Source organism: Pan troglodytes, chromosome 6, assembly GCF_028858775.2.
Source record: "Pan troglodytes isolate AG18354 chromosome 6, NHGRI_mPanTro3-v2.0_pri, whole genome shotgun sequence".
Classification (NCBI taxonomy): domain Eukaryota; kingdom Metazoa; phylum Chordata; class Mammalia; order Primates; family Hominidae; genus Pan; species Pan troglodytes.
In genome coordinates, this window is record NC_072404.2 from 117,885,029 (window position 1) to 117,911,546 (window position 26,518).

Consider the following 26,518-nt stretch of genomic DNA (forward strand, 5'->3'; position numbering starts at 1 on the left):
AAGAAAGAGAAAGAAAAAAGAAGGAGAAAGAAAGAAATAGAAAGAAAAAGAAAGAAAGAGAAAGAAAGAAATGCAGAACCTCAAGGCCCACCCAAGGCCTACCGAATAAGAACCTGTATTTTAATAAGATCCTCTCCTCTCTTCCCAGATAATTCATTTGATAAGTACTGATATAACCAACAAGCCAAAACAAACCTTAACATACAGTTCAACAACAAAGTTGCCCTGGCACCATCATTGCTAGAGGTCAGTCACTGACCAAATATAACAATCAGCGAGATCAGGGGAAAAAAAATTACAGAAGAGATCAAAACACACACACACACACACACACACACACACACACACACACACACAGAGAGAGAGAGAGAGAGAGAGAGCTCAAAAGCAAAGTGGCCTTGGGATGATTTAGTATGGAAATCCACAAGATCCCCAGGCTACATATTTTCAAGTAGAGGAGACAGATTATAAACAAATAAGCAATAATAATAATAGTTACTAGTGAGGTACATATTAGGAAGGAATTAGACTGCTGTTATAAAGGATGTCAATTTTAATAATAATATAATAATAATAGCTAAGGGAGCTTAGATTTTATTCTAAGTACAACCAGAATCCATTGAAAGGTTTTAAACAGTGGAAGTGACCTGATTGCATTTTTAAACATCATGGGCTGAGCAGCCCAAATGGTCCTATTAAAAAGTAAGTCACATCAAGTCACTAAAACATTCCAATAGCTTTCCTTGTCCCCCACCAACCCAAACAAAGCCAAAGTCTTCATTGTAGTCTACAAGGCCCTACATAATCTGACCTCCATCATGTACCATTCTCCATCGCCCTCCCGCCCTCCTTCTTCTGTTCCAGCCACAACGGAACAGAACAGCTATTCCTCACACATACCAAACATGATCCTGCCTCAGGGCCCTTGCATTTTCTTTTTCCTCTGCTTACAATACTTCCCCAGATATTAACATACCTGCCTTCTACTGTCTTTTGGGTTTCTGTTTCAATGTAAGCTAATCAGAGATAGCATCCTTGACAGCCCTATATAATACTATAGCCAGAAGTCCCTAACTTTTCTATTGTTTCCTATTTCCTTCACCCTGCTATAATTTTCTGGATCACATATGTTGCCTTTAACATTTTCCATATTATTTATTTTCCCACTGTATGTAAAGCCCAAGGACTTTTCACTGCTATATCCCAAAAACCTAAAATAAATCTGGCATGTGGTAAGCGTACAATAAATATTTGTTGAATTAATGAATGGAGAATAATGAATGCATGATGAATGGCTTCTCTGGGAGAAATACCTTGAAGGGGGGCAAGAGCAGAAAGAGGAATATCAGATGGGAGACTCTTCAAGTCGAGTGTTGATAGAGTCTTGGACTAGGCTAGAGCCAACAGAAATGAAAATTAGTCATTTGGTTTGAGATACATTTTTGGAAGGAGGATGAACAGAATATGCAGGTGGACTGGAATATGGAAGAGAGGGGCTGTGGTAAATAGCCTCCAAAATGGCCCCAATGGTCCTTGCCTTTTGGCATTTTTGCCTTTTTGTGGTCCCCTCCCACACTGAACGATGCAGATCTGGGTAATCAGTATATATTGCAGAAGTGATTGTGTGTGACTTCCATGGTGAGGCCGTAAATGGCATGGACACTTCTGCCCTGCTCTCTTGGACAGCTTATTTTGGGAGAGGCCAGCCGCCATGTCATGAAGACACTCAAGAAGCCCTGTGAAGAGGAAGCAAGGCCTGCCAACAACAGCCAGCACCAGCTTTCCAGCCAAGGGATTGAGCCATCTCACAGTGGATCCTCCAGCCCCCACCAAGCCTTCATATGACCAAACCAATACCAACATGTAACTGTGACCTCATGTGAGTCCCCAAGCCAGAATATCCATCTCCTGTCTCAGAAATGATGAGAAATAATATATATATGTGCTCACACATATTACCATCTAATTTTCTACATTATATGTTTATTTCCCCACTGTATATAAGATCCAAGGACTGTTTTTTTTTCACTGCTATATTCCAAGAACCTAGAACAAATCTGGCATATGGTAAGTATACAATAAATATCTGTTGAATTAATTAATGGGAAAAAATAAATGAATGATGAATGGCTGCTCTGGAAAAAAATACCTTGAAGAGTGGCAGGAGTGGAAAGAGGAGAATCAGATGGGAGGCTAACAGCCAGCACCACCTTGCCAGCCAAGTGACTGAGCCATCTTGCAGTGGATCCTCCAGCCCCCATCAAGCCCCAACTAAGCCACTAAGTTTTATGGTAATTTCTTACACTGCAATAAATAACTAATACTGGACCAGTGAGAAAACGAGTCAAGAATAATCTCAGCTTTCTACCTTTAATAACTTAATGGATAGTGGTGCTATTAATCAAGTCAGGAAAGAGAAAGGACAATAATTACACCTATAGTATTACCCAAAGTCATGATAAATTATTTTCCATATGCTCTTGCTAAAATTTATGTAGTCATTCAACCCATTTTATTGAGTATCTACCATGAAACCGGCAATATGGAAGAACCTTCTGATATAGAACTGAATATAATTTAGTCACTGCCCTCAAGTAATAAGTCTGGAGAATCAAGAATCTGAAAAATGTTTGTAGCTTTTGTTCAAAATTTTCTCTCAGCCATTTAAAGGGAAAATTATGAAGATTGTATAGTGGTGAGAGACTGGGATAGCAGTCCACAAAAACATAGGAAGCCCTTCCATAGCACAGAGTCAATGCTGAGGAACAGCTGCCCAGCCAGGGGCTACATTTTCCAACCCACCCTTGCATCTAGGTGTGGCCACATGGTGCATTTGGACAATGGGTGATAAACTAGTATGAGAGTAAGAACAGAAGTAATGTGTGTTTCTTCTAGGCTGAGGATATCAGAAAACAGACATATCATCTCTACACTGTTTATTTCTCTTTCTACAGATTCAGTACAGGTAATCATGTGGCTCTAGGCAATGCCAGAGTCACAAGAGGGAAGGAAACTGAGTCCCCATCCCATTTGGTAGACAAGAGTCTTTGCCCACCAGGGACATCCTCATTGGACTATTGTGTGAGTGAGAAATAACATTCTATTGTTTTTAAGGCAATAAAAATTGCCTACATTTCAGGTTTATTTATTACAACCACCCACATTTTCTTAAGCAGTAGCGAAAGAAACATAAACAATAGTTTAATGCCAAATCAAAAATGTCAAATGCAAAATTATTTTATGCTATTACAGTATAAAATTATGTCCACTTTGGGGCAAGGACTTAGAAAAATGCAGAAATAAACATGTAAAGTTATTAAGTAGGAACGATTATAGATACATTTTTATCTTATTAAATTTCAGTTATTTTTGAAAAGGTAATATACATTCTGTTTAAGAAGGTTAAAGTGAGTAATAACACTTGAATAAAGTTTCAACCTGAAATACTTTAGTTATAATTGGAGAATTAACAGAAGATTAAATTCTAGATATCTGGAAATTTTACCTATGTGAGATCAGCTCATTAACCCATCAATACCAGAGAGAAGAGGTATTGCTGGACATGGTCCTATCATCTGGGGGATAAGTACTGGAGGAGATGTGAAAGAGAGGGTGATGGGGCTTCTGAGGTAAGACATGGAAAATCGTGAAGATATTTGTGTCCCTTATGGACACTCACCAAATGGTGACCTAGGCAGAGGAGGATTTTAATAACAGGATGACCAGTTCTGTGGATGTCAATGAGTGGCTTTCCCCCAGCCATTCCTGTCATTGTCCAATGGGCTCATGAGCCAAGTGGCTGTTACGGTTTAGATGTCTGTCTCCTCCAAATCTCATATTGAAATGTAATCCTCAGTGTTAGCGGTGGTGCCCAGTGAGAGGTGTTTGGATCATGGGGACGAGTCCCTCATGAATGGTTTAGCACCATGCCCTTGATGATAAATGTGTTCTCGCTCTGCGTTTACATGAGATCTGCTTGTTTAAAAGTATGTGGCACCTTCTCTTTTGTTCTCTTGCTCCCACTCTTGCTGTGTGATATGCCTGCTCCCACTTTGTCATCCGCCATGTGTAAAAGCTCCTGAGGCCTCACCAGAAGCCAAGGAGATGCGGGCACCAGGCTTGTACAGCCTTCAGAACCATGAGCTAAGGAAACTTCTTTTCTTTGTAAATTACCCAGCCTCAGGTATTTCTTTATAGCAATGCAAGAATGCTGTAATACCATGGCCGTGATGGCAGGGATGAAGGCTATGCATGGGCTCAACAACATGGACATTCACTCACCAAGGCTGACCTGGCTATGGCCACTGCAGAGTGCCTAATCTACCAGCAGCAGGGACCAACACTGAGTCTCCTTATGGTACCATTCCCCAAATGATCAGCCAGCTACCTGGTGGTAGATTGGTTAATTTGGGCCACTTCCATCACGGAAGATGCAGCACTTTGTACTTACTAGAATAGACACAAAGAAGAGGAGATATGAAGACAGATGCAAAGACTGGAGTGATGCAGCCACACCCGGGAAGCCAAGGAATGTATTCTGCTGCCAGAAGCTGGAAGAGGCAGGGAGCAGATTCTCCCTAGAGCATCTACAGAGTGTGGCCATGCCGATACCTTGATTTTGACTTCTGGCCTCCAGAACTGTGAGAGAATAAATTTCTGTGATTTTAAACCACCAAATATGTGGTAATTTGTTATGGGAGTCCTAGGAAATGAATACAAAGTTTGTAATCTAATACGAAGTTTGTATTAGCTTCACAAGGCTGCTATAATAAATTGCCATAAACTTGGTGGCTAAAAGCAATTAAAATTTATTCCCTAACAGTTCTGGAGGCCAGAAGTTCAAAATCAAGGTGTCACTGGGGGTCTGCCTCATCGAAAGGCTCTAGGGGAGGATCCTCCCTTGCTTCTTCCAGTTTCTGTTGCCTCCACATATTTCCGAGCTTGTGTTCACATCACTCCAATCTCTGCCTCTGTTTTCACGTCACTTTCTTCTCTGCATGTCTATGTCTTCTCTTCTGTTCACCCTCTCTCTACCAATTAGCCCAGGATAAATGCCATCAGAAAAGGTATGGCTTTCAAGATCTAGTCATTGATAAAAAGAAATATAACTTTTGGAAGCCCTTTTGTATAAAGAAAAAGCACTCAACTTGAAGTTAAAAGGCATAGGTATGAGTCTTGACTCTACCCCCTGACATAGGATCAATCATTTAACTTCTCTGAGGCTCTGCGTCTTTATCTGAAAAGCCAAGGAAGAAGAGTGTTGTTAAAATCCACCGAAGATCAGATTCTATAAACAAAAACCCTTTGTTAAATTAACCATGACACAAATTATTCTATTGTCTTCCCCGAATCCCACAACCCCCTCCAACATTTAAAATTCATCTTTAGATAGCAGATTATCCCTTAAAGTACCATTTTACTCTCTGAAAAAGTCCTAGAAATACTACCCTCTGTCAATGCAGCAGACCGCTACCTTGCAAGGAAAAGATGGTCTACTTACATAATTATCCTTAGTTATGTTTACAGCATTGAAGCAGGCAATATCTGACTTTCATTCCTGAGTGAAATCCAGACCACAGCCCAGGGAGGACCAAGCCATGGCATTCTGTTGCTCCCCGCTGAACGTCCCACACCATAGGGTCTGGCTTTGGCTGGAAGAAGGGCAACCTCACCCAGTCCTCCAGAAGGTGCACACACCCAAGCGAATGCTACTGCCATTAAGGGGCATTTCCTTCAACTCCCACGTGGAAAAGGGGGCAAAGTGGACCCTAGTCCACTGTCACTCACACATGTGTACAGATCCCAGGGTCCACACGGATACAGATCCCAGGGTCCACATCTATCACATATATGAACATTATCACACAGACCCCTGCAGACACATCTGTGAGGCATATGCATTCCCAAACACACAGACAGACTCATGATAAATTTGTTCCTACCCAGCTGTGACTTCTAAATGCTTGGGGAAACCAAGACATAGTAGAAAGGAGTGTGCAGTTATCATTTCCCTTGATGCCGTTACTTAAGAACTCTTTGTGTCCGTCCTTCTAATGGCACCAATGCCTCCCATCAAGCCTTAAACCTCACCTAAATTATGTCATTGGGCTTTTTCATCCATAAATGAGCATACCAGGTGCCAAGGGAATCAATATGCCCTTTCACATGCCTTAGACCAGTGTCCAAAGAAAGATAAAATGTTATTCTATAAAAGCTTTCTCACAGCATTTCTATTCCTTTACATTTTGTGCCATATACAACTATGGTTTTTTAATGATCTTATTTCTGACAGCTGTTTTTCTTCAGAACATCAACAGCTTCTTTCGTAAATTAGTTTTAGTATGAGTTCCATTTCTAATTAGCTCAAATTAAAGTCCTAGAGAGCAGCGAGGTAATATTTAAACCCTCAGGCTAAAATTTCGGAGTAGGTGCAGAATGTTGACTCTAAATGAGTTTTTCCTGTGACATAACACGCATGAAAACAGGATTTCTTTCATGTGTGAAATGTCTTAAATCAGACTTACCCTTTGTGATTCTTTTAGCTTTAAATGTCATTTAAGAAAAAAAAAGAAAAGAAAATTAAGCATGACATTCCCCAATATCCTCTGCTCACTGTGTTATAATCCCTATCACTCCCCAAGTGAACTGGAGAGAGTGAAGACACAATGAACAGAAACTTCCCTGATGCTTCACAGAGGAAGTGTTCTCCAGGACCACACAGCCTCCACCATGTCCATCTACGAAGGGCTGTGGCAAGCCATATACACAAAGATGCCTGTTTCCTGTCTTCTCGGTTAAAAACAAAAACAAAACACTGGAAGGAACCCCAAAGCCAAGCTGCCATGGGTTGCAGAGTGCCAGCCGTGAAGTAGTGTTGCCCATGGGTAAACAGGAGATGGATAAGGGCAATTTCAAGAAATAACAAACTCGAGGCATGAATGTGGTTATCCAAACATCAAGGGACTCCTTCATTTGCATTTGGATAATTGTGCAGTTATATGATTTGTTACATGGAGACCAGATGGAAGTAAGAGAGCTCATCCTCAACTTCCTGTACCTCTGGAAGTCTTTACACACATGCTGGAGAGAGAGATGAGAGTTCATTAGCATCAAACCACCATGGATTTCATAATCAATTCCTAATATCTGAATAAGTGCAGAAAAGTCACAGGCATCTAGAAGTGTGGCCCAAGTCCTGTTCTTCAATCGGCCCACCCATTTCTCAAGATTTCATTGAGAAGATCAAGAAATCTAATCTTCCTTGGATGCAAAATGGAGGTGGTGAAAATTGGAAGTACGTCCTTCCTGGTAATGAGGCAATTTCAGTACATAGGAAGTGCTCTGAAATCTTTAAGGTATACAGTCTGACTCACTAGAACAAGAAAGGGCCCCACTTGTTGCCATTTTATGAGGTGACCACCCCAGCTGGATAAGAACTACAAGTGTCCATTGGGTCTACCTGGGTGTGGGTCAAGAAAGCAGAGTTGAGTGCCCTGAGGTAAGCTGAGATTTTGGTTTTCAAAGGGAAAGAATGTAAGAATTGACTTTGCCACCTACTGCCTGGGTGACTTTGCACAAGATCCCAAATCCCTATGTATCTCGATTTTGTTATCTAAAAGATCACATGATGGAGGATGTAAGCAAGTAACACAGCCAAGACCCAGTTTACAGTGTCTAGTACCTAACAGACTCTTGACACGTTTCACTTGCCCTTGAGTCAATCTTTCCATGTCACTGAATATTCTTCCACAACACGATTTTAATGGATATAGTCGTCCATTGTTTAAATGTACCATTATTGACCAATGTAAAAATGTTCTTTTACCTCAAATTTTTATATGTAAAACAAAAACATGTTTGAGGACTAAACCCACACTGTAGTATAAATTAAACTGGATGTAGGCCAGGCATGGTGAGTCACACCTATAGTCCCAGCACTTTGGGAAACCAAGACAGGAGGATGGCTTGAAGCCAGGAGCTCAAGAGCAGCCTGGGCAATACAGCAAGACCTCATATCTCTACAAAAAAAAAAAGAAAAATTAGCTGGCCATGGTGGCGTGCACCTGTAGTCCCAGCTTCTTGGGAGGCTGAGGTGGGAGGATCCACGGAGCCCAGGAGTTTAAGGCTGCAGTGAGCTTGGATAACGACTGCACTCCAGCCTGGATGACAGAACAAGAACCTGTTTCCAAAAAGAAAAAAGAAAAAAAAACCCTAAAAACTAAAAACTGGATGTAGTTTGCTAATAACTAAACAGCAAATTAATTGTAACATGCTTACATATCAACGATGTCTTTCTTCTTTGATCATAAACCTGCTCACTAAGAAGCTGCTGAAGTCCATGGTAGTGACAGGTACATGTCTGCATCCTTGTCCTGACCTGCATCTTCTTTGATTGTCCCCATCTGTGACTCCGACTGGCACTGCCGAACCGGCTTGCTACCTGACCAATGTTGTACTGAACCGGACTGCTAACTGATCAATGTTGTTGAGCTCACTGCACAAAGCTGTTCTTACAAGGTAGATTTCTGCCTGGAATAGTCATACTTACACTGTTTATATTCCTTACTCCTGACCCATCCAACGCAGCACAAGTTCTATTTATTGCCATAGAAACATAGGTCATTTGGAAACACCTCCTTCATTTCTATGGAATGTTCAAACATTTCTGACATTTTGGACTCTGTTCTAGCCTCTTGTTAAATATATCCAGAAAAGAGACAAAGCTTTATGGGGGGGCTATATGCACACATATGCTATAGAATAAGCTATCTAAATGCTTAAAAATACTTTCCATCTGGCACCGTACCTTAATAGGTAGACAGAAATTAAGTATGTGTATATCTATCTGTATAGATACGTATAAATATATATCCCCAAAACAAAAACTCATTCTCTTACTTATACATAGGTAGAATATAGGTGAATATACATATACATTTATAGGTAGAACAAAAAAACCCCTCAGCCTCTTTAGGGCCATGTGTTTTCTCTGAGTAATTGTCACAATTAATTAAAATACATGTGTATGCCTTTTTAGATAAATTCCATCAGACCAGTTTCTGTCTGGTTGGAAAATAATAACTGCCTATTTGCTAAGTGCCCCTGCCCCCATACTATGTTCCAGTGAACTAAAGACCTCTGGCAATCATAGATTTACAACTCAGCAAGATTAAACAATTTATTGTTATTTATGACATCCAAGCTGGATCTTCTGTATTATATTCCACATTAGCATCTATCACTTTACATTTGGGAGATCCTGTCCAAAAAAATGATTATGCCTCCTAACCAAACATTCAGCAGGGCTGCAGGAACAGGCCCCCTGAACAAACATCCTGCCAAAGTACTATAAAGCACCGTGAGCTCCCACAGCTGTGCATTTTCAGATGACTCAGCAGATTAGCGTGGAGTCTCTTAGCCTCTGCTTGGTCTGTTCCTTTCAGTGATCTCTCACATGGCCCAGTCCATTCGGTTTGAAAATCCTCATGAAATGAGCAGATTATGATCTGGCTTCAGTAGAGGGCCATGGGGTGGGCATGGAGGGGAGAGGGTTTGCTCTTAACACAGCCTGAGCCTCAGAAAGGTTTCAGATGGAAAAGCATGGCACTGACTCAGCTCATGCTTAACAGGAAATAATGCACAGACCACACCAAAAAAGCCCTTTATGTTGTGTGAAAGTCTATGCCGGAGCAGCTGCTGCCACCTCATGTACTGTGATAGAGTGTGCATGTGTGTGTTTGTGTGTGCATGAGTGTGAGTATGCACACAAATGTGTGCTGGGAGGGGGAGGAGATCACACCTTCCACAGTCGCCACCTCAGCCTTAGCTAGCAGCATGGAGAAATGCCAAAAGTCAAGAGGAAGCTGCACCAAAGCAACTGTGATCACCACATCAGCAGGCGCTTTCTGGTTAGTAAAGCTACTGGGACTGAAAAACACACACGATCTCGTCCTTCTTTTATTTTAATCAGAGCAAAATATTTTTATAATAATTGTGTTATATGAATAAATAATTCATAATGCTGTAACCCATGATCACATTCAATCCTCCCAACAACCCTAGAAGATATGTAGACAAGCATTATTACTTTCCCTATTTTTATAAATGAGGAAATAAACCCCAGGAGGCTAGGCGACTTCCCCACGGTCATAGAAGTTGCAAACAGTAGTATCATGATTCAAATCCAAAGCTTCTCCTTTTGTCTTTATCATTTTAATTTTGAAGGTAATGCATATGCATGTATGATCTTTTAAATCCAGAGATGTATATGGAATAGATAGGAAAAGGGACTCTCCTTCCCCATTATACACCCCCTCCACCCACGCTATATACACTGTTGACTAGAGTATGTCCTTTCAATCCTATTTTCTATGCCTACATTATATACAGAAAAGCAGGATTACGTTACACACAATATTCCAGTCATTGCTGTTTTTCACCAACAAGCTATCATTCACATCTTTTTCATACTACATATAAATTTATATCCTTTATTTTAGTGGTGTATATTGTGCAGTTGTGTCATAAATTATGTACCTGTTCTCTGTTGAACATATAGATTTTTTCTGAGTTTTTCCTTAGCAAAATGCTGCAGTGAGTACCCTTGTACACAGATGTTTGTACATTTGTTCTAGAAAAATCTACAGTAAAGATTCTTAGATTAAGAGATTCCCAGGTTATTAGAAAACTACTCTATTAATTTAGATATATACTTCCAAATTGCCTGACCAAAAAGTTATGTCAATTTAACTTCTATGAACAGTATACAAACATGACAATTTTCCATCACCTACACCAACTCTGGGTAATTTCATCTTTTTTACAAGTTGATGGATTGTTTTAATTTATATTTCTCTGGTTATTAATAAGGTTGGCCACCTGTTCATGTGTTATTATTGATGATATTTGTATTGAATTGTTTGAATTTTCTTGATTTCAAAAAACGTTTTACATGTCATAGATATTATTTGTTGTAAAACTCTCCTTCCAGTGTTTTGTATGTGTTTGGTCAAGTAGAATGAACTCTCGTCCTCTGATTTCAGATTCCTTTCTCTTTCCATTAGAAATCCCTAAATGTAAAACTACATATTGATAGCTAAAAACCAGGATGTTTACTAGAGAAAAAGAATACAAAGGCAATAATTAAATATTATATTTATACAAAATACCTACTAGTACAAACTTAAAAAGAGAAAGTAAAAGTCAAATGCTTCTACGACTTCAGACTAAGAAAAAGAACTTTTCGGGTTGAATGTTCCTGAAATTTTTCTTTTCATACAACTACGGACATGACTTCAAAAGTTGATGTTACTAAAAATGTAAGATATGAAAGATATTTGAAGACTCAAAGAAGGTGGATTTTCATTTTAACAAGTCACATATATATTCTAGATATCCTCTTATTCGTAACTAAGAGAGTCAAATCAGATGAAAGAATCTAAAAATTTCCCTTTGACTGTGTTAAGTAGAAGTAGTAGAGGCATATTGGCCAAATCTTGAGTGTTTGCAAATTGACTCTTAAGGCTATAGGCTGGCACAGGTCATTGAAGCCCTAGCTTTTTATCTTTAATTTTAAAATCCCCAAACAATTTATACTAATTTTTCTTGTCCATTATTTCCAAATAATCTTGTTTAAATGTTATTACAGTGCTTGCTCATGTTACTGTTGTCTAACAGAAGGGTATCCGGGGCCTTAAAACTGAGAGGATTAGGATTAATGATTCCAATACCTATGTTTGGACATCTCCAAAACTGGGTTCCAACTTCTTGTCCTCAAGTCTGTATAGAAACTAGCAAACTTCCAGAGTTCACAAAAGGCTCCAAGAGAACAGATGTTTTATAGAAAATTCTTAGAGCAAGTTTCACGCATAATGTTGCTGATGTGTGTCTGCCTTTTCAATAAACATTACTATGCTTTATCACAAGATTTAATAAAGCAGCTTAGTTAAAAATGTCATCTGGGTCTCTGGACACATTAAACAAAGCTTAAAATAACCACCCCAGCAACTGGGACGACCCAGCTGTTCTCATAATCTGTCCCACTCCTTTCACTTCCCCATAAAAAGAGTGAATGAACACCACAGACTAAAAGCATCCAGAAGGATCTGACACAAACAGGGAGATAGATGGAGCCAAGGGCTCCTGTAAGTTTGCTATTGCTCACATAATAGATTTGCTAATTCCACAACCTGCGGATGGTGATTAAGAACGGGAAGCAGAAAGAGGGAAGAGAGAATCATAGAAGGGCTCATTCAAGTTTTCTAATGTATCACAAACCTGTCCTCCCTAATGTCTGGATCATAGCAGCCCATTCCATTCACCTATTCTGTAGTGAACTCCAATAGAAAATACAAAGCCATCACCACCCAGTTCTTTCTCCCTTCTAGAGATGAGATATTAGCCACCCAATCCCAGATTCTCAGATCCATTCCAGGAAAGAAGCCCTAGGTATTGAAGCACAGCTTTCCCTCCCTCCCTTCTTTCTTCCACCCCAAGATTTGTTCCCCAGATAGTTCTAGTAAATGCAAAACCAAGTATATTCTCATTCTTTAGAGCAACCAGCTTTTCATGGCCAACTGGAATCAAATACAACCTGCACAAACATCTATCTGGAGGACACTCCCAAGGCTCCTACTGAGCCAGCCTTCTGCATACCACTGCATTTCAGCTTCCTAGTTCACAAGACACTGAGACATTCTTGAATTCTGCAAGGTGCACTGTGTGTTAATATCTTGGCTGCTCATCATGTGGCCAATAAAGGGCATGACTAGTCAACAAATAAATTTTCTCTTGGCTAAAACTTGCAACAAAACTGTAAGCTGTTTACCAAGGGGCCCACTACAGGTTATATTCAATATATACAGTCAAATCCTAACTATCTGAGATATATTCAGTTGACCATACACCTTTATATTTCAGTAAAAGGTCTTTACATTTCCCAGTGCTATCGATGTTACAAAGTGCTTTCATATGCAGTGCTTCATCTGATTTCCAGGATAATTAAATGATCCTGTCATACCTGATTTTTAGATGAGGAAACAAGTGGTTTCTGGGTATTTCAAGAGGCTAACGCATCTGCCCTCCAACTTGTATGTGAAAACCAAAAACAAAATTCCAAGGCCCCTCAGCCATCTGAATGGACTTTGACTCTTTTGGTCAATATATGGCAGAGCTAGGAAAAGAAGGTGAGTCTTCCAGCTGCTGATACAGGGTTTTTTCTGCCATACTCCATTACCTCCAAGGCTAAAGTCAAAAGAGGGTGTGGTTATCACATGAAAAAATCTGGTTTGGATTTCCCAAATGTGTATGTAGTATTTGGTGATTTACCTTAATTTAACCTACAGTTCTTTTGGGTTGTAACAGTCTGACTCCATTTTTGAAAACAAAACAAAATCGATTTTAAATGCTGAATTATAGATCTTTGCTGTCCAGTATGGTAGCTACTAACCACTTATGGTTATTTGCATTTCTATTTTAATTAATTAAAATTAAGTAAAATGCAAAATTCAGTTCTTCAGTTGCTCTAGCCACATTTCAAGTGTTACAGTAGTCACATATGGCTAGTGGCTGGGACAATGCAGATTATAGAACAGTTCCATCATCAAAGAAACTTCTATTGAACAGTGCTATTATATAATGTCATCTCCAGAGAAAGAAGACTTTAGAAAAAGTCAGAAATGGCCGGGCACAGTGGCTCACACGTGTAATCCCAGCACTTTGGGAGGCCAAGGCAGGCAGATCCCTTGAGGTCAGGAGTTCAAGACCAGCCTGGCCGACATGGTGAAACCCCGTCTCTAGTAAAAATACAAAAAATTAGCTAGGCGTGGTGGTGCATGCCTGTAACCCCAGCTACTCAGGAGGCTGAGTTGGGAGAATCACTGGAACCCAGGAGGCAGAAGTTGTAGTGAGCCAAGATTGTGCCACTGCACTCTAGCCTGGGTGACAGAGCAAGACTCCATCTCAAAAAAAAAAAAGAAAAAGAAAAAGAAAAAGTCAGAAACATCTTGAGGCAGGCATAGTGCTGTCATCTGTTCAATATTGAAGATGATTTAAGAATAAGAAAGAAGAAGAGAACAAAGAAGAGAAAAAGAAGTTGCCTTAGGTGTACCTACCCAGAAAAGGACAAAGGCATTCTTGTAGTCATTGCGTTGTATTTTAGCTCTTAAACTTTTTAAGAGATTAGAATAATTTGACACATAGAAGATCTAAACCACTGAAGAGGCTCTGAAGCAGATAAAAGTAGAAAGAAAAAAAAACTAATTAGTTACAAACTAAGCTTAACCACAATTCGTTTAAACGATACTATTTACTCTTCACATGATTGGTTTTTCTTTTGCTTCATAGTATGACATAGTTTATATCTTTAAAGGGGAATTAAAATATTTCTGGGAATTTTTAAAAGTAAGTTTACACAGCCACATAAAAACTACAGAAACAGATAAAACCTATCTTCTCATTTATTCCCTAATCCATTCAAATTAAATATAAAAATCCAAGCAGCCACAGTGATATTCAAAAAAGCAAAAGTGAGACAAAACAAAATTCATTTGTCACCTGTGGAGGTAGTTAACTCACCTAATCTTCACTCCAAACACCAGTAATTTTTAAAAGACAGAAATAAACATATGTTCTGCCTTCCCGGAAGGAAGTATGTTTCAGGGTAGCCAAATAACCCAGTTGTGAAGAAAATGGTCTGCTTATAGAAAAATGCCAGCTAAAACATGTAGATAGAATTAGAGAATTAGAAATTCACCATTTTGAAACCCCTAATGAAATAATCAACTCAAGCAAGGATCATTAATAAATGCTAAAACGATCAAGTAACTATTGATACAGAATATAACTGAATATACACATGGTACAAAGTTCACGTCACAGACTGGCTTGACCCAAGGGGGAATATAGCAGAGGAGATAGGCAGTGATCACCCTAACCTTGCGATCATCTCACCATCACTAATGATGGGATGTGAATACACATTATTGCCTATGAAATAGTCTTTAAAAAAAGAAGTTGAACCTGAATCTAACTAAACCTTGCAATGGGCTGAACGTGTATGTCTTCCCAAAATTAATATGTTGACATCCTAACCCCAAAGGTGCTGGTATTAAAGGGTGGGGCCTTTAGGGGGTCATTAGATCATAAGGACAGAGGCTTCATGATTGGAATTAGTGCCCTTATAAAAGAGGCCCCAGAGAGCTAGCTAGTCTCTCCCACTATGTGAGGGCCCAGCAAGAAGGCCAATCTATGAACCAGAAAGTTGGTCCTAACCAGATATCAAAACCACATGCTCCTTGATCTTAAACTTGCTAGCCTCTAGGACTGTGAGAAATAAATTTCTGTTCTTTATAAGTCATCCAGTTTTTGGTATTTTGTTATAGCAGGCCTAAAAGCCTTTAGAACTAACTTCCAGTTAACCAGGAAAAAACAGAGTGAAAAGTTAAATGACACCATAAAAAGCAACCAGAAAATTCCAGAAGGGGAAATATTCTACAGGACAACTGACTAGTTTTTCAACAAGTCAATTTCACTAAATAAATACATAAACAAAGAGTATGGGTATTTTCCAGGTTAAAAAAGTCTTGAGCTAAATAATCAAATGCAATGTGTGTCCCTTGATTAGAAGAAACTAATTTGAACAAACCAGCCACAAAAGATATTTCAGGGAGACCAAGCTGGAAGGATCACTTGAGGCCAGGAGTTTGAGACCAGCCTGGGCAACGTAGTAAGACCTCCATCTCTACAAAAACAATAAATTAGCTGGGCATGGTGGTGTGCACCTCTAGTCCTAGCTACTCAGGAAGCTGAGGCAGGAAGATCACTTGAGCCCAGGAGTTTGAGACTGCAATGAGCTATGATTGTTTCACTGCAATTCAGGCTGCGTGAAAGAGCAAGACTTTGTCTCAAAAAATAAAAGGACATTTCATAATAATTGAGGAAATCTGAATGTGGACTGGGTAATAAATGATATAAAAAAGCCATTTTTTATTTTGTTTGAAAAGATGATTTTGTAACTATACAGGAAAATGTTCTTATTTTTTTAGGAATCTGTACTAAAGAATTTAGGGGTAAAATATCATTTTCTTTAATATACTTTCAAACACAAGCAAAAAATAGTCATGACACAAATATAGCAAAATGTTTACAATCTATGTTCTATGCTTGCCTGTGAGTGCCATTAATCTCATCTCTCTGCTTTTCTGAAAGTTTGAAAATTTCAAAGTTTTATAATAATTTTTACATCCCATAATTTTATAATAAATTTTTTAAAGTTTGAAGCAAATCAACAACTATAGCTTCAAAAATATCCTGACCCACAATAAACATTGAACAGGGTATATTTCTCCCATTTCCTAAAAAAGTTGGCCCAGGAAGGAGTATGAGAGCTGCCATAGCTCTCCCAAGGCTCATTATTCTCCATCACTCCATGGGAAATCCCAAAATAAATTTTTTAAAAAGTTGTTTAAATTTATAATGTTTTTGATTCTATAATAATTTTATAATAAAATAATTTTAAAATGTTTTTGATTTTATATTTTTAATTTATAAAAATTTTTATACATGTTTATGTTTGAAATGTCTATTTCAAACTTTATGAGATATTAAAATATAAGTAATATAGTTCATCATTTTAGAAATGCCATGCTTTTCTTCTCCAGCAATTACATAATCAAAGAGTAACTGTAGTTTTTCCTAGAACATTGCTTTGTAGGCTGGGCATGGTGGTTCATTACACTTTAGGAGGCCGAGGCAGACAGATCTCTTGAGATCAGGAGTTTGAGACTAGACTGGGCAACACAGAGAAACCCTATGAGTAGTAAAAACACAAAAATCAGCTGTGTGTAGTGGCGTGCACCTAAAGCCCCAGCTACTCAGGAGGCTGAGGTGGGAAGATCACCTGAATCTGGGGAGGTCAAGGCTACAGTGAGCCAAGACTGTACCATTGCACTCCAGCCTGGGCAACAAAGTGAGACCCTGTCTCAAAAAAAATGAAATTTAATTTAAAAAAAGAAAATTGCTTTGTAAAATTAACTTTTTCAATCAAAACCAAGATTTTTCAGATATAGAGAATGCAGCCCACTGGTCAGATTTGTCAGTTCAAAGAGAATAAATTCTAGTTTCCTATTTTTCTAGCCTGCTTATGATTATCCAATAGGATATCAAAAAAGACCAAAGCCTTTGGGATCCATGTTCAGTATTCCTGAGTCTAACTCAGGATGCCAAATCAGGAGACAAGCACATTCTCATCAATTTTCAATCATTCGAGACCAATTTTGCTTATAATTATCCAGTTCTTTTAGACCACCTTTCTCCTGAAGCCAGCCTTATGGCTATTCACTTCACTTTGGCATAAGCCCCCAAGAAGGTGAACAAAATGAGGAAACGATTGGTTAAAGTTGGCATTTGAAATTCTGAAACATGTCCACCATTCCCTTCACCCATGCCCGCCCCTCTTAGAAGTAGTACTTTCAGATTATTTAAGAGTCGATGCTTCTATGTGGATTTTGTCATCTGTCCTTTATAACAGCTAGTAGGTTTAATTTGACTCTATTTTAAGCATATATTGACCTATGCTAATTATCTGTTAAAATAAATTCCACTCTTAGAGTTAATAAAGTGTGTTTGTCATGGAAGACTCATTGAAGTAAGAAGCTGAGGAGCCCTTATGGTAAAGTGGGACAAGAAATAATAAGACATAATAATTTTCCCATGCAAATCAACAACCGTAGCTTCAAAAATATCCTGACCCACAACAAGTATTGGACAGGCCATGTTTCTCTCACTCCCTAAAAAATTGGCTCGGGAAGGAGTATGAGAGCTCCCATAGCTCTCCCAAGGCTCATTATTCTCCATCACTCCACAGGAACAGCCTGTCAGAGAAGAGTGAAAGACCATTTGTCAACCTCTCTTCAACTCCCTGATTCTAGCCAAACTTCATCAATCTCAAGTGAGGAGCCAGAGAGAAATCAAACCCCATATATCCAGCATCATTGTCTACTGGAGTCAAAAATCACAATTCCACTACCCACCCCAACACCACTGGCCCTGTTTCTCCCAATTGCTTTTTATTGTGTTTTTTAAAAAATCCTCTTTCCCCATCCCTGCAACACCGAGAAGGAGGAATTATAGTAGATAAATATGAAGCATGGAGATCCTTTAAAAATGTTTTTATGTTAACACTCATTTATACATCTGCAAGACACTCCCCTTAAAGAAAAGTTCTATGAGTGTGGGTCTGGTTGCATGAATAAGGATAAAATTACTTTTTTAGACGATGTTTCCCACATATCATTCAGAGACCCCTGAAGTTAGGTATCCCTCTTGTAGATGTCCTTGAGATGCTGCTGGACCTGGGAAAGAGGAAACTGGGATACGGGTCTATGCCAAAAGGTGCTTCTAGTTATAGGACAGAGAGGAAAGGGGCAGAGGGAGAAAAACCCGAAGTCTGAGAATCTGGATTGCAGAAGACTACCGAGGTCGTGGGAGAAGGGAGAGAAAACAAGGATGAAAAGCGAAAGGGGAAGAGGCATGAAATGTTGCCAAATGTCAAAAGGCCTTTGGAGAGAAGTTGGGAATTGCATTAAGAAAACCACTGCAAATCTCATTTCAGACCATTTAGAGATATGCCCCCTGGGAACTGCGAGCTCAGGCTGTTTAGCATCAAACAAATGGATCCACTCCATCCCTACCCTAATTAAATAAATCATTCAGTAATTCCACTGGGTTAAAAACCAAAATATTAAAAACCTTCAGGGCCTACTCTTGCCAAATATGTCAGGGATCGTGTGTGTGTGTGTTCTGAGACACCACTACTGTTAAATAGGCAGAGCTAAGACTTAGGGGACTGGCAGATTATTGCAAAAAGGGCACGGGGCAGAGGGACTATGTTGTGAGCCTGGGAAAGAAGTTTGTGTGGGGACTGTGGGCAGTGAACGCGTTGGGAACAATATGGAAAACTGGGAGCTGCCTTGGAATCTACAGGGCCGGGTAAGAGAATGTCCGAAAGAAAAATGAGCAGGTGCGGGATGTGTGCAGAGTCGGAGAAGAGTCCAGGGCGCCCGGAGTGGCTCCAGGAACGACGAACACCCCTCAAGGCTTTTGGGGGCGGTGGGTACTAATAGAACCCAGTGTCCGGGGTGCGCCGGGGAGGCTGCGAGCGCGGCGGGAGTGGGGCGCTGGAGGGTGAGGACGCGGGAGTGAGGAAGCAAAGCCGGGGCCGGGCAGGGGCCTCCCAGCTGGGCCCGGAGGCAGCAGGGGGACAAGGGCTAGGAGAGGGCATGGCGGCGGCGCGGCGGGAAGCGAGGGGCATCCGGACACTCGCCCCGTTGGCCGCGGCCATCTGCACCACGATCTCGACGGCCGTCCTGCTAAAGTACCTGCCGTCGCTGCCCACCACCGTGGTGCAGTCCCGACGGTCGCGCAGGTCGATGGACGACAGCACGCTCTGGATGAAGTTGGGCAGGTAGTTGCGCTGGCCCTCGAAGAGGCCGGTAGGTCGCCGCAGACCCCCGCCGCCGGCCGGCCGCCGGTCCTCGTAGGGCGCGGTGGGCACTGTCAGCACCGGGATGGGGCTCCCCTCCGTGGCGCCTCCTGGCCGGTCCTGCTGCGGCTCCCGGGGCCGGAGGGAATCTGCAGCCTGCCGGGGGCCTCCGCCAGCCTGGCCGCGCGCCGGGACTCCGCCTCACGCCCGGGCCCCCTCTCCGGCAGGTCGGCGCCCTGCGCCCTGCGCCCGCCCGCCTGGGGACCGCCCGCCCCTCCTCTCCGCGCGGCCGCTCGCTGACTCCCTCGGCGGAGATTGCTTCTGCCTTCCTGTAAAGTTTTCTCCCGCCCACCTTCTCCGCTGCCAGACCGCCCGAGGTGCCCTCAGTTTCTCCCCAAGTTGGACTCACTTTCGGGGTGTCCCAAAAGCCTGATTCCAGGGCCTGCTAGCCCGACCCCAGTGACGCCTGCACCCGCGCCTGGCCCCAGCCTTCACGCGCGATCGCCGCCCTCCGGGGCACACCCTCCGCCAGAAAACAGCCAGCGGGCGGCGAGACTTTGGGCAGAGTCCGGGTTCCTCTCCGGCGCCAGGCCCGTCTCCCTGTCTCCCTGGGAGTGCGCAGCCTACACGCACCAGTTTCTCTTTAGAACAAGCACGGGGAGGGATTTGGGAGGGGGCTGAAACCTTTTGCCATCAGCGAACAGCCTCAGCCAAAAATAACCCTGGAAAGGCGAGCTAAGAATGGTTATCTCCTGCCAGCGCTGAAATCGGAGGCTGGGCGCTGCGTGTGGGGTGTGTGTGTGTGTGTGTGTGTGTGTGTGTGTGTGTGTGTGTGTACCCTCCCACCCCGACCATTTGTTGAAGGGAATCACCACTGTCAGACTTCAATCCAACAGGACCCACTCGAGCCATCCACACTTTCCCCAGCCTCCTCCAAAACAGCACACTTTCCGGTATGGACAATTCTTTTTTTTTTTCACTTGTTTGTTGTGGTGGTTGCAACAGCAGCAACACAGACGACACATATTTCCCTATTCTTCTCGCCCTTCTCACCCTCTCTACCCAGCTCCTGCCTTAGAAACAGGCTTGGCCTACACTGTATCTGTCCACACTGCCTGAACTCTTCCCTGAATTAATCGTTTTCAATAGGAGGGGGCTAAATCCCTTATTAATGCCCTACCAGGAGTGAATGAATAAAGCCAAGTTAAAGGGGAACTGGGTACCACATACTGTGCTAGGTTCCTTTGCATGTATCCTTTCATTCTGCTGGAGCTAAAGATGTTCTGCCTCCTCTCCATAAAACGCACCCAAACTCCAAAACCAGGAAATTCTCCATAGAAAATAGGAGTGAAGAGAGAAAAGACTAACAGGATAAACCCCAAAGCAGGAAGAAAGTTTTGTCTCCCATTTCGCTCAAGGAATTTTTGGACCCACCAAGTCTACTATCCTGAAAGATCCTGCTGCTTCTCCTTCCCCAAATATTGTCCACTTCCTGAGAATAAGGCTGACTTGCCGCAGGCTTATAAAGTGTTTGGTCACAGTAAGACAACTGTGAGTAATAACACACATTGTATACTGTTTTGCAATTGATAAAAGGCTTTGCATCTGTTTTTTCTTTGGAGGCTGAAGAAAAGAAGAATGGTATTCACGCAGTTCCCATTTTACAGATGAAAACAAGAGGACTTTTTCTGTGAAGTCAGGAAAGTGGTTACAATGGTACTTTCCGCCTGTCCGAATTACGTATTGCCCCTCCCCTTTCTATTAATAACATTGAAGTGTGATGGGACAACCACTGAAGCCGTCAGTTGAAACCTGCTGGGACTTTTTAGCCATTCTCTTCAACATAAAGAATGGGTGTTTTTGGAGGGGGTGAGAGGAATGGGGAAATGTTGTCAAAGAGTACAATGTTTTAGTTGAGACAGGAAGAATACATTTTGTTGAGATCTACAGCACAGCATGGTGACTGTAGTTAACAATGAAGTATTGTGTATTTCAAAATTGCTAAGACAATAAATTTCAAATGTTCTCACCACAAAAAAGATAGGTTTTGAGGTGATGAATCTATTAATTCTCTGGATTTAATTATTCCACAATGTATACATATATCATAGCATCACATTATACCTCCGTAAATACATACAATTTTAATTTGTCAATTAACATTTTTTAAAAAGAATAGTGTGGCCAGTTGGGGAGGTAGTTTTTTTTTTTTTTTCCCCTCTAGTCTCTACTCAGTCTCCAAGATCCCATTCCCCATAAAGTTCCTGTCACCCAGGTGGAGTGCAGTGGCACAATCATGGCTCACTGCACCCTCTCCCTCTTGGGCTCAAGCGATCCTCCCGCCTACAGGTACATGCCACCACACCCAGCTAATTTTTGTAGTTTTTGTAGACATGGGGTTTCACCATGTTGCCTAGGCTGGTCTCGAACTCCTCAGCTCAATCAATCTGCCCACTTTAGCCTCCCACAGTGCTGGGATTACAGGTGGGAGCCACCAAGCCCAACCCATGAAGTTCCTAACTTTTTATCTCCCTGGGACTGCACAGCCTACACACACCAGTTTCTCTTTAGAACATACTTAAGAGTCTTGGCTTAGCATCCAACAGACAGAACTTTAACACTTCTACGGATCTGTGCACCTGTCTATGGTGTGGGGTTTTTAAGATCTCTTTCTAATGACACTTTATTTTGCAAAGCAGGACAGTTTCATTCCCAGAAGAGCAGGTATGGTAAATCCTTTGTTCCAGTAACGAAGACAATGATCCAAACCCTAAGCCTCAGAGAAGCCCAGAAACCCTCCAGGCCTCCATCTCTCTGCTCCTAGCACCTGCCTCTCTCTTGACATCAACATCATTCTCCCCTCTCACAGCCCAGCTCCTTCCACAGACCCAGGGATTAGGCACCAGCACCTCAGACTAGATTTTAGAGAATTACCATTCAAGAGGCAATCCTCTTCCCTTGGTTCCAATTTCAAGGTTCTCAAAGACTGGAACAGGGCTAGTTTGAGGCAATGTGCCCCATCGCATAGCCAAAAAGAACCTTACAGTGAAAAGGAAAACAATTCTTCCAAAGTAAGGGGGTGCTGATCCCCAGAGGGAGGACAGATGGGCAACCAAACAGTAACCGGGCCACCACATGCTTCACACTCACTGATCAAGGATTTCTAAAACCACTTTTCTTTGCTCTGAATTTATATAGGACTTTGTATCACTCATAAAGGAATGTCTTATAGGCTGATAACACCTTTCTATTCATGCTTATACTTAACATTTAGGCTAGGATAATTTCCTAACCTCAGTGTCCTCACTATAAGATGGGAATTATTATAATCCCTACCTCATAAATTGTTGGGAGGATTAAAATACTTAGTAAAGTGCCTGACTAATAGAAAGGCATTCAATAAATGTTAGCTATTCATGGTGTCATCATCATTCTATTTACCATTATTACTAATCTCCTGTATTGCAAGAATTACAGTTTATATTTTTGTAGACCATCACTGTAGCTAAAGGGTCTTTGGGCCATAGGTGATATTCCATAAAGGTTGGTTAAATTGATCTGTGGTTTTTGACTATGGAAACTCAGAACTCCCTCAAAATGTACAAAACAGATTTACCTGCTAAATAAATCTCTTCAAAGCTGACCCCAGGTTTGATTGAATTAATTCCAATGAATTTGTCACAATGATGGAGAAAGGAAACTTAGAGGGCCCCACAGTTGTTTGCTGGTAAAATGAGAAGTTTGGATTAGATCAATGTTTCCCAAAATATTTTCCTCAGAATGTTAGTGCCCCTCGAATCCTGCACAAAGCAAGAGTTTCATGACCAAGTAGCTTTTAAAACTCCTGTACACTCTACTCCCATTCTTCACAATGCACATTTTCATATTAAAAGTTCTGAGAGGTACTCAACAGAAGACATCACTTAACTTTTTTTTTTTTTTTAAGACAGATTCTCACTCTGTCACCCAGGCTGGAGTACAGTGGCCACCACTCCTGGCCTAAACATTTTTTAACCTGGTGCTTCCCAATCTAAACTCACAGGGACCAGTTTTCTTAATGAAAGAGAATCAGACTAGCTTGTAACCATAGCTGGTGACACTCCCCTGCCCCATTCCTTGTATGTCCTCAGTGGACTAGGTCAGGAATAAATAAATTTTCCTGATTCTCAAAGTCTGGTCACTCCTTTGCACTGAGCTCAAAGCTTCTCTGTAGCATGGGTCACAATGAATGGTAGCCCTGATAGCCTAGAGTAGCCTTTCAGCCTTCTCTGAGCCTCTAAAGACTGAGGATCCTTGGCATGAAATGGAGCAACTGATATACCCTTGCTTCCCCTGGGGACTCTCTTGCTCTCAAAAAGGCATCAGCCATCATCTCCATCTAGAGAATATACTAGCTGACTCAGCTTGACCAGCCTGTCCCAAAATGAGAATCTGGGTAAAATAAGTATTGAAACACTTCATTCCTTGTAGATTCACAAAACATATTAGCATATTAAAGACTATGAAGTTCTGCAGGAAAAAAAAAAACCTATTTAACTTTAATCCAACATTGCCAAGTTTTATTTGACCATGGAAGATTTTTCCAAAACACTTACAAACAGATCAAGGACATTAATCTTTCATGAAACACTAGATCCCAAGGGTCCTCTCCAGCTACATCATTCTGTGATTTTCTTTTTTATTTATGATGCATTAAAAGATTAATCTCTATCAGACTTCCATTTAGAAATTCACCAGAATGTGCAAAGGCAGCAGGTAAAATTGCTGAAGGGTATTATAAAAATACCCTCCAGTGATTTTTGAAACTTAAACTGAAATATTTATATAACTATATATTTCAGTTTGTATATTATATATATGTATATACACACATATATATGTGTGTATATATATTTGTGTATGTATATCTATATCTATGTATATATGGCATTATATCCATTTTACAGATGCAGAAACTGAGCTTTAGAGGGGGTGAGCAATTGGTCCAAAGCCACACAGCACACAGGTAGTCATTGATAAAGGTAAAAACAAGAGTTGAAGCCTGAGGTGTAAGGACACAGAGACAAGTACACAAATGTTTACAAGTTACACATATGACACGTGCCTTTAACATGAATTTCTTGAACATTCATTTAGAGGCCTTACAATGAAGACATCAGAGTGGCAGCAAGTTCTGTTGGAATCAGGGGAGCGTGTTCTTCTATAATCCCCTGGCTGACAGGAAAGCACACTGATTTGGCCCATGGTAGTTATACACTCCCATTGAGTCAGGGGCCACTTCTATGCACACAGGAGGTGCTAAAAATATGCTGTTGACTCATTGCCTCTAAGAGCAGAAGAAATGCCAAAAGTATAGGACAAGAGGCAGAAAAGCACACGGAAAAATGTCGTAGGGCAGTCCTCTGAGGAAGTGTTAGATCCCTTTGAAATCTGTCCAAACACTTTCTTGTGCTGGGGAAAGTCAATTACATATTTCAAGCAACCCCACATGTCATACGAGTATCTTGTATGTGTTTGTGTACTCGTGTCTGAGAACTTACATCTCAGACTTCAACTTCTCGCTCCCCACCCTTATCAATGACTGCCAGCATGGCCTTGGGCAAGTTGCTTTCCCTCTTCAAAGCTCAGTTTCTGCATCTATAAAATGGACATAATGCTACCTACCTCATGGGGTTAGTGATCACATTTAAGGAGCTAATATGTGGAAATTGCTTACACAGTACCTATCACATAATAAGGGTTTAATAAGTGTTTGATGTAATTGTTTTGATTATTACTATTACTAAAATAATAGAATAAAATAAGAATAATGATTCTTATTCTCTATATTAGTATTATCTTTGAAAATGGGCATGGATTATGTCTATGTAACACTTTTGGCACAATATCTAGCATTATATCACACACAAATTAGAGAATTCATGTTATTAAGGATGAAAAAATATTTTTACTGACCCTTAAATTCTTCGTAAGTAACTGCAAAAGAAGCCATTATCCCAACACATGAAATAAAAAAAAATTCAGTTCCTCTGGAGTTTGTTTTTGGAGGTAGCCACAGGATACCTAAATTATTTTTCTTTTCAGAGAGACCAAGGGGCTCACTAGGTTGACCAGGCTGGTCTTGAACTCCTGGTCTCAAGCCATCCTCCCACCTCAGCCTCCCAAAGTGCTGGGATTACATGCATGAGCCACCACATCCAGCCTACCTAAAATATTGAATGCTGTTAATAAATCTCCTGAGGCCAGCATAAGAAGGTGATGGGCAAAACTAATGCAGGTATGTTTTTCTGGCTTTTTCATGTATTGGGCCAAACTTTGAAAAGCACTTACTATTAATGGCTAACTTGCAAAATTTGTGATTTATTAAAAGCAGATTTTAATTGTTTTACCTAAAAATAATAGGCCTCTGAGCTGCCAAAGATGAAGATTTAATTTCTAGGTGTTCCCCACAATACCTAGAAACATCAGTGGAATCGATTATTAAACACTTTAGAACTATTCTCATCAAAGTTCTTTAATATATAATACAGCAAAAGTTTCTTTTCTAAAGGCTTCTCTATACTTTTTTTAATAGTTGAATTTCATTTCTGAAGGCTCCTAAAAAGAATAGAATTTAGATCTTTATTAAAGAGGAAATATATTTTCCATGTTTAATTTAAATTACATTCCATCAGTCATTTGCAATCTTAGCCTACACGGAATTTTTTTTTTTTTTTTTTGGTAGTTTTTATGTTTGGGCTTTAGGAGGGGATTCCCAATAATCTCTATATAAATATTTCTAATCTCTATATAAATATTTTAACATTTCAATGTAAATTAGTTTTTTAAAGCTATTTTATCCATAAAAATAATGAATTTGCATGGCTGAGGGTGAAATAATGTGTTACCAGGACCCCTCAGTTTTGGGGGTTGTGAGTAGATCCCATCTTCATGTTCCTCCAGCCCAGCCCAAGCCTGGCTCAGGTCCTCCTCCCCCATTTGTCAGGAACCACCATCCCCAGGGATTCTATGTGCCCTGCCTGACCAGTGTTCTCCATC

General features: G+C 40.8%; 1 protein-coding gene and 1 pseudogene across 2 annotated transcripts in view; one reads left to right on the forward strand and one right to left on the reverse strand.

Moving 5' to 3' along the window:
- LOC112209800 (sterile alpha motif domain-containing protein 11-like) overlaps positions 1-25,751 on the forward strand; it is a 231,895-nt gene extending 206,144 nt beyond the window's left edge. For both annotated transcript variants that reach the window (XM_063814973.1, XM_063814974.1), the window contains one exon: positions 25,565-25,751. In XM_063814973.1, the coding sequence (XP_063671043.1) occupies positions 25,565-25,585 (21 nt within the window). In that variant the 3' untranslated portion in view covers positions 25,586-25,751. The remainder of the gene's footprint in view (positions 1-25,564) is intronic.
- LOC464963 (KN motif and ankyrin repeat domain-containing protein 1-like) overlaps positions 1-26,518 on the reverse strand; it is a 146,624-nt pseudogene that overhangs the window by 109,138 nt on the left and 10,968 nt on the right.